Source organism: Rhinolophus hipposideros (assembly GCF_964194185.1).
Source record: "Rhinolophus hipposideros genome assembly, chromosome: 8".
NCBI lineage: Eukaryota > Metazoa > Chordata > Mammalia > Chiroptera > Rhinolophidae > Rhinolophus > Rhinolophus hipposideros.
This window is the reverse complement of record NC_138054.1, coordinates 91,718,281-91,725,867: the sequence shown is the minus strand read 5'-3', so window position 1 is coordinate 91,725,867 and position 7,587 is coordinate 91,718,281. Positions and strand designations below refer to the sequence as shown.

Genomic DNA, 7,587 nt, shown 5'->3' with positions numbered 1-7,587 from the left:
TCCCGCCCCGGCGGGCGCGCCCTGACGTCACGTCCGGCGGCGGCGACGGCGGCGTTCCGTACGGTCGGCCGGGCGCGTACGGCCCGGTTAGTTGCTTGGTGGGACTGGAGTCGATGCGTCCCGGAGCCGGTGGGGTCGGCGCAGGGCGGACCGGCCCCGGTGAGAAGATCGGGGAGTGCGGGGCGGGGGACGGAGGGCTGCGGGCCGCCGTGGGCGCTGACGGAGTACGACCGCGGCCGCCTTCCGCCCGGCCGCGCGGGACGTGTGGGCGGGGCTCCGCTCACCTGGCCGCAGCCGCCGCCCTGCCCTGCGCTGGGTCCTCACCGTGCTCGGCGGCTCACTTCGCCCTGGCCCGCCCCTTTTCCCCGCGAGCCGATTCCTTCCACCAGCGCCGCTTCACGGCCGAGTCTTATCTCCCGCCACGCTGTGCGTCCTGCCCGCGGCTCGTCCGTCCCCTGCGCCTCCGCCGCCCACTCCCTCCGGCCACCCGCACGTGGGCTGCTCACGGGGCCCTGGCCTGCAGGGGCTCCGGGCCATGCCCGCCTCGGCGTGCACGCTCCGGACGGGGTCCAAGCCCGCGAGTGATGGACGTGACCGAGTAGAGCCCGCCTCCCCTTCCCCTCTGCTCCGTCCAGGGCCTTTCTCCCGTGACCCTGGGTTGGGCTGGCCAGGTTGTCACTGTTGCCTTCCTCTCCTCCAGACAGACCATGGACAACGGCTCCTTTATCCAGCACAGCGTGAGGGTTCTGCAGGAGCTGAACAAGCAGCGGGAGAAGGGCCAGTACTGCGACGCCACCCTGGACGTGGGGGGCCTGGTGTTCAAGGCGCACTGGAGTGTCCTCGCTTGCTGCAGCCACTTCTTCCAGAGTCTCTATGGGGACGGCCCAGGAGGCAGCGTTGTCCTCCCTGCCGGCTTCGCTGAGATTTTTGGCCTCTTGTTGGACTTTTTCTACACCGGTCACCTTGCCCTCACGTCTGGGAACCGGGATCAGGTGCTCCTGGCCGCCAGGGAGCTGCGCGTGCCAGAGGCTGTGGAGCTGTGCCAGAGCTTCACGCCGAAAACCTCAGTGGGACCGGCGCCAAGTGGCCAGAGTGGGCTGGGGAAACCCGACCCCCAGGACGTGAACAGCCACCTCAAGCCGTTGGCAGGCTTGGAGGAAGAGGAAGTTTCGAGGACTGCGGGTCAGGTCCCTGCAGACCAGGAGCTGAGCGGCAGTCAGAGGCCCCAGCTTGGTCTCCCTGCTCAGAGCGAGAGCCCCTCCTTCCTGCGTGGGAAACTCAAGCCGGCTCTGAAGCTTTGTCCCCCAGAGGACAAGGAGCCTGAGGATGGCAAAGTGCCCCCAAGGCCCTTTGAGGCTGAAGGTGCCCAGCTCCAGGGCGGGAGTAATGAGGTACTGTGCCCAGGGTGCTGGAAATGAAGAGGCGGGAGTGGGGGAAGAGACTGACACTTTTCTGGCATAATGTGAACCCCAAGGTAGAAGCTATTACATGGTTTCGAAATAGGCTTTGGCCAAACGTAGGAAACTGGCTCCATCCTGCAGCCTTGGGCTGACTTTTCTGCGAGTCACAGCTGTCTGTGGTTGCCAGTTTCTTGGGGTGGAGTGGGCGGCCTCAAGGTTACAGGTGTTTCCCCCGGGTAGGGAAATCCAGCCAGACCTCTAGTTCCCCACATATAGAGCCACTGTCCTCTAACTGCAAGGTTTGGGTGCCGCCTGCCCTGGGATCCTGAAGGGAACAGTCACAGACAAAGGGAGTCATCTGGGGATGGGCCTGGGTTGGGCTTTGGGCTGGAAGTGGATGGAGCTGGCCGCCCTGCAGATCCACTCCAGAACCCTTGCTGATTAATTTGGTGACCTCGCCCCCCTCCTGCTGCCTCTTCTGCTCTAGTGGGAAGTGGTGGTTCAAGTTGAGGATGACGGGAATGGCGACTATGTTTCTGAGATGGAGCCTGTGTCCAGCAGGAGGACGTCCGGTGTACTCAGAAAGTCCTGTGCTGCCGAGCCAGCGCTGAGCGCAGGCTCCCTAGCAGCCGAGCCCCCTGAGAACAGAAAAGGTACAGCCGTGCCAGTTGAATGCCCCACATGTCATAAAAAGTTCCTCAGCAAATATTATCTAAAAGTCCACAACAGGTAAACATTCTGTTTTTCTATTTGCTTTTCCTGTCTGCCATTCCTGTGCTGGGGGAGGGGGCCTGTGCTCCCCCTTTCTGGGCCATGTAGGGCCAGGGGCGCCCTCTCAGACCCACCTTGTGCCTGGGGTTGGCACGCCTCTGACCATGAGGGAGTGAGAACCTAGCCTTGGTCCGATTCCTTCGTCCCCTCCTACGGGGAGCCTCTGGTGGGAGTGGGTTTGTGCACACCTTGTCAACAAGCTGCAATCACTGTGGACCTTGACCTCCCGCTGGTTTCTGCCAAGGGGATGAGAAGCCTGTGGCCCTGTGCTGTGGCTGAGGCCCCGCCATAGCTATTTCTGAAGGCCCAGAGTGTGGGCTTTGGGCCAAGAGGTTTCATCTTTAGGGTTGGTGCCGCCTGCATTTCTGGGGAAATGTTAGCCCCGGAGTGTCAGTGGAGCATAAAAGATCATTTGTCTAAAGCTGTAGCGTCCAGTAAGGAAATCAGATGCCACATGCAGCTATTTTAACTTCAAATAGAATCAGAATTAAATCCATTCAGTTCCTCATACACTCTAGACACATGTCCCTGGCTGCCGGGTTGGACAGCACTGACCCAGAGTCTCTGCGAGGCCTCGAGGGATGGCAGCTGGTGACTTGCCTTCCATTCCTGCCACTCCCTAGCCCAAGACATCACTGGTCCACCTGGTGCCATTTCTTGCCGAGCCAAGTTGGGCCACATGCAGTTTCTCACTGCAGCACTCTGGGACGCCACTGGTGACTGACTGGAGTTGGAGCTGGGAGGAGGGGAACCTGTTTGCTCTCCCTGCTTGGGGGCAGCTGCCACCAGAGAAGTCCTTGGAGAAGTCCCAGTGTGGGAAGCACCCTGAGATGGTCCACGTCTTCCTGGTCACTCCCCCAGTGTAAGACTCGGGTCTAGGCACTGCCCCATCCCCTCCTTGGGCTGCTGGCTGCCACATTGGCCCTAAGAACTAGGAGGGAATGGCCTCCTGAGGTCACTGGGCTGGGGGACGAGGACAGTCTGTAGCAGCAGAGGATGAGAGAAGCGTCTGATTAATGGCAGGCAGTTTAGCTTGTGAGAGCTCCTGGTGCCACTCACGGGCTCCGGGGTCAGGGTTCATTTAGTCCATTCATTCCACAAGCTGTCTGTCAAGCAGCTGACAAGACTCTTCCGGGTGCTTGGGAAACCTTAGCGAACACAGCAGAGGCCTTGGGGAGCTCGCCTTCCAGTGGGGCAACACAGACTGTCCACTACCAGATAAGTCACTTGACAGCAGGATGGAAGGCAGGAAGTGCCGCCAAAAAGAAAAAGGACAGCAGTGTCGAGGGTGCCGAGCTAGGGTTGCAATTCTATTTAAAGGAGATTTGAGCGGACTCCAAGGAGGTGAGGAAGTCCACCGAGTGGGTAGCTGGGGAGAAGGTTCGGGCTGAGAGGAGAGCTAGGGCAGAGGCTCTGGGGTGCAGGTGAGCTGGTGGTTTGGTGAGATCAAGGCATAGCGACGTGGAGAGTGAGGACAGCGAGGTAGGGGGCAGGCCCCCTGCACCCTCACAGGGCCGCAGGCCTTTTCTCAGGGTGGAATAGAGACCTGGGCGGGTTGTGAACAAACATGATGAGATCTGACTGAGCACCCATCTGGCTACTGAAGTTAAAAGCTGTAGGAGGGCTGGCTTAGAGTGGAGACGGGTAGGCTCAGGCCGGGGCTCGGGCGGGGGTGGCTGCATTTCGGGTAGCCGGAGGCGAGGAAAGATGGGCCAGGCCCGGGGGCGGCCCGTCAGGCCTGGAGCTGGGCCTGAAGTAGGGAGGAGGGTTTCCGGGCTCCCCTCCAGGTTCACCAGCCATGTGGTGAGCCACAGGGAGCCAGGGGGGCACTGGGTGAGGGCAAGGTGGGAAGTCCACTCAGACCCCACACTTGTAATGGCTTCTCCTGGCAGGAAGCACACTGGGGAGAAGCCCTTCGAGTGTCCCAAATGTGGGAAGTGTTACTTTCGCAAGGAGAACCTCCTGGAGCATGAAGCCCGGAATTGTATGAACCGCTCAGAACAGGTACTTGTGGGCAGTGGCACGCTAGCCTCTGTGTTCCTGCCATCTGGGAGGGTCCCCCAGGAGAGACTGTGTTAGATGGAGAGTAAACTCAAGAGAGCTGCAGGTTCCTTGCATGCCATCGACTTGGCTCCCTGGTATTACAGGTGGGGGGACACAGGTCACAAGAGCGGAAGGGACAGCCCAGGACGGACTTGGAGGGAGGCATTTGGGGTTTGCCTGCCCCGCCCCTGGACTTGGGGAAGTGGTACCTCAGAGGAAGGGTAGTTGCTGGGAAAGGCCACATGGCCACTCCCCCTGCCCCATGCACCCCCATGTGGTGCGGCCAGCCAAACCCTGCCCTTGTCTTTCTAGAGGCTGTTGCCAGGGGCAGGGGCTGCAGGTAAGGCCGATGGGCCCCTGCCTCCAGCCTGGCGTGGTGGGTTTGCTGTGGTCAGGGTCAGGGCAGGCAGGTTACGTGTTGCCCTCTCCCACCCTAGCGGCCCCCTCCTCGGGCAGGCTCCTCCCAGCAGCGAGTGGAAGCCCGGGCCGAGGCCGCCGTCGCAGGCAGAGGCCCCCGCTGATGGCAGCCCTGCTTGCCCCTCACACTGCCAGGTCTTCACGTGCTCCGTGTGTCAGGAGACCTTCCGCCGGAGGACGGAGCTGCGGGTGCACATGGTGTCGCACACAGGGGAGATGCCCTACAAGGTCAGGCTCGGCCTGCCCGAGGGTCCCTCCTGCCGAGCCCGGTCTGTGGGATGGTGTTCGGCGCCCCCTAGGAGCCCAGCTTTCCCCACCCACCCAGTGCCCCCAAACCTTTGTGCAGGGCCACTGGCCCCTTTTGGGCCCTCGTTTCTTTCCAGGGAGGGCAGGTTCAGCATCCCTGTGGGTATGCACGGGGGCCACCCGTCTTCTCAAGGGGGGCCCTGCCCTCGGGGGTGCCAAGGTTGTGGGCACAGGCTGCCTTGGTGACCATGGGCCTGTTTTCCAGTGCTCCTCCTGCTCCCAGCAGTTCATGCAGAAGAAGGACTTACAGAGTCACATGATCAAGCTGCACGGAGCCCCCAAACCCCACGCTGTAAGTGCCAGGCTGTGCCGAGGGCGGGGCGGGCACACACTGATGCTGGACTGGAGCTGGTGCAGAAGGCCAGGGGTGGGGGGAAGCTCCTAGAGCAGCCCCACCCTGCCTTGCCCTGGGCCTGCTCCCTCCATCTGGCCCCTCTGCCCTGCAGTGTCCCACCTGTGCCAAGTGCTTCCTGTCCCGAACGGAGCTGCAGCTGCATGAGGCTTTCAAGCACCGTGGGGAGAAGCTGTTTGTGTGTGAGGAGTGTGGGCACCGGGCCTCGAGCCGGAACGGTCTGCAGATGCACATCAAGGCCAAGCACAGGTGGGGGGTGGCCCGTCTTCCCCAGGGCCTGTCCTGCTGCTGGCCTGGAAGGCAGTTTGCTAGCACACGAAATGGTGCCCTCCACGCTGACTGTGGCGCCTCTCGCCTTTCTGGGTTGGGGGCATCTGGGGGGATGAGCACGTCTGCCAGGCAGAGGCTGGGGACCCAGCCTGGACCTAGTGCAGGCTAGAACAGGCCCTGGGCTGGAGCCGGTGCCCCTTTCCTGGTGCTTCCCAAGCCCTCCTTCCACCAGGCAGCTCATCAAAGCCTGGGCCCATCCCAGTGGTCAGGCACATTTTCTTTGGCTTTGCTGCTTCCTTGGCTCTGGAGCCAGTTGTGCTCCCAGCTTCAGCAGAGCGAGGATGCTGCTTCCCTTGTTGATGGCCTCTGCCTGTGTCCCCCACCCGGACAGGAACGAGAGGCCGTACGTCTGTGAGTTCTGCAGTCATGCCTTTACCCAGAAGGCCAATCTCAACATGCACCTGCGCACACACACGGGCGAGAAGCCTTTCCAGTGCCACCTCTGCGGCAAGACCTTCCGCACCCAAGGTGAGGCAGGCCCATCCCCTCCCAGTCCCAGGGCTGAGGCCTCCAGGCTGAGCCCTCGCTTGTCCCCACAGCCAGCCTGGACAAGCACAACCGCACCCACACTGGCGAGAGGCCCTTCAGCTGTGAGTTCTGCGAGCAGCGCTTCACCGAGAAGGGGCCCCTGCTGAGGCATGTGGCCAGCCGCCACCAGGAGGGCCGGCCCCACTTCTGCCAGATCTGTGGGAAGACCTTCAAAGGTACCTGGGCTGGCGGAGGCCCTCACCCCTCCCCCTTCCCTGGGTGGAACAGAGGGCAGGCCATCTCCATTCCTTGCCCACCAGAGTTGGGGAGTCTCCTCCAGTGGGTGAGGTCAGGTGCAGCAGTGGCTTTCCCATGCTCCTCCTTGGTGGGGACCTCTTCCATTCCCCACGGTTACCTGCTTGGACCAAAGGGGAGGTGGTGGAAGCTCCCCTGGGTCCTGTGCACTAGTGACCTCGGGGTGGCGCTGTACAGCCTGGCAGTTGCAAACCCAGAGGACCCCCACCTCGGCATGAGGCCCACTTGCCCACTACCGACTCTCCTAATGGGGGCTCTTTCTGCCTGCAGCTGTGGAGCAGCTGCGTGTGCACGTCCGAAGGCACAAGGGCGTAAGGAAGTTTGAGTGCACTGAGTGTGGCTACAAGTTCACCCGGCAGGTAAGCCTGCGGTCACCTCCTGCCCCCTGGGGCTCCCTTCCCTAGCCCCTCCCCCCAGGCTCCTCTCAGCACAGCCCTGAGCCCCCTCCCCCGCAGGCCCACCTGCGGAGGCACATGGAGATCCACGACCGGGTGGAGAACTACAACCCACGGCAGCGCAAGCTCCGGAACCTGGTCATCGAGGATGAGAAGATGGTGGTGGTGGCGCTCCAGCCGCCTGCTGAGCTGGAGGTGGGCTCGGCCGAGGTCATCGTGGAGTCCCTGGCCCAAGGGGGCCTGGCCTCCCAACTCCCTGGCCAGAGACTGTGTGCGGAGGAGAGCTTCGCAAGCCCGGGTGTCATGGAACCCTCGCTCCTTATCACAGCTGCCATTCCTGAGGACTGTGACACGTAGCCCCACCCACCTCAGCCCACTTGGCTCCCACCCTCAATAAATCACATGGCTTTGGACTAGATTGTTTCAGCCTGACTAATGGTCTGATCTCCAGTAACCTGGCCTCCAGATGTGCTGGTTCCCCACGGTGTCCCCTAGAAGAAACGGTGCCCCTCAGAGCTCAGCCAGCAGTTCCCCACCTTGTTGGGAGACATCACCAGAAGAACACTTGGGATGGATAGCTTTGGGGGCCAAGCCTCTGGCTTGGGAAGCTGTCACCTGTGTCCCATCCCTCATTCTATCAGGGTTTTAGAACCAAGAGCAGGGGTCAGACTCAGTAGCATTCCTATTTCATAGCTGGGGTGCTGCCAGCTAGTTGGGGTACAGTTCATTACTGAGCCTCCCAACTCCTTTATAGCCTGTGACGTGGAGCAGGTTACGGTTACTAACCACT

The 7,587-nt window shown here is 61.8% G+C and overlaps 1 protein-coding gene across 3 annotated transcripts; it reads left to right on the top strand.

Moving 5' to 3' along the window:
- The first annotated feature begins 29 nt into the window (after positions 1-29).
- On the top strand, positions 30-7,214 carry ZBTB48 (zinc finger and BTB domain containing 48). 3 transcript variants are annotated; one of them, XM_081056352.1, is made up of 11 exons: positions 30-86; positions 701-1,391; positions 1,888-2,129; positions 4,064-4,175; positions 4,767-4,859; positions 5,143-5,229; positions 5,384-5,538; positions 5,951-6,087; positions 6,159-6,323; positions 6,673-6,761; positions 6,858-7,214. In XM_081056352.1, exons 2-11 carry the CDS (start codon positions 708-710, stop codon positions 7,152-7,154), a joined length of 2,061 nt encoding a protein of 686 aa, XP_080912478.1. In that variant the 5' UTR covers positions 30-86; positions 701-707; the 3' UTR covers positions 7,155-7,214. The 3 variants fall into 3 exon arrangements, with proteins under 3 accessions (XP_080912478.1, XP_080912477.1, XP_080912479.1); XM_081056351.1 differs by having other exon boundaries at positions 30-159; XM_081056353.1 differs by having other exon boundaries at positions 65-159; positions 705-1,391.
- Positions 7,215-7,587: the final 373 nt, after the last annotated feature.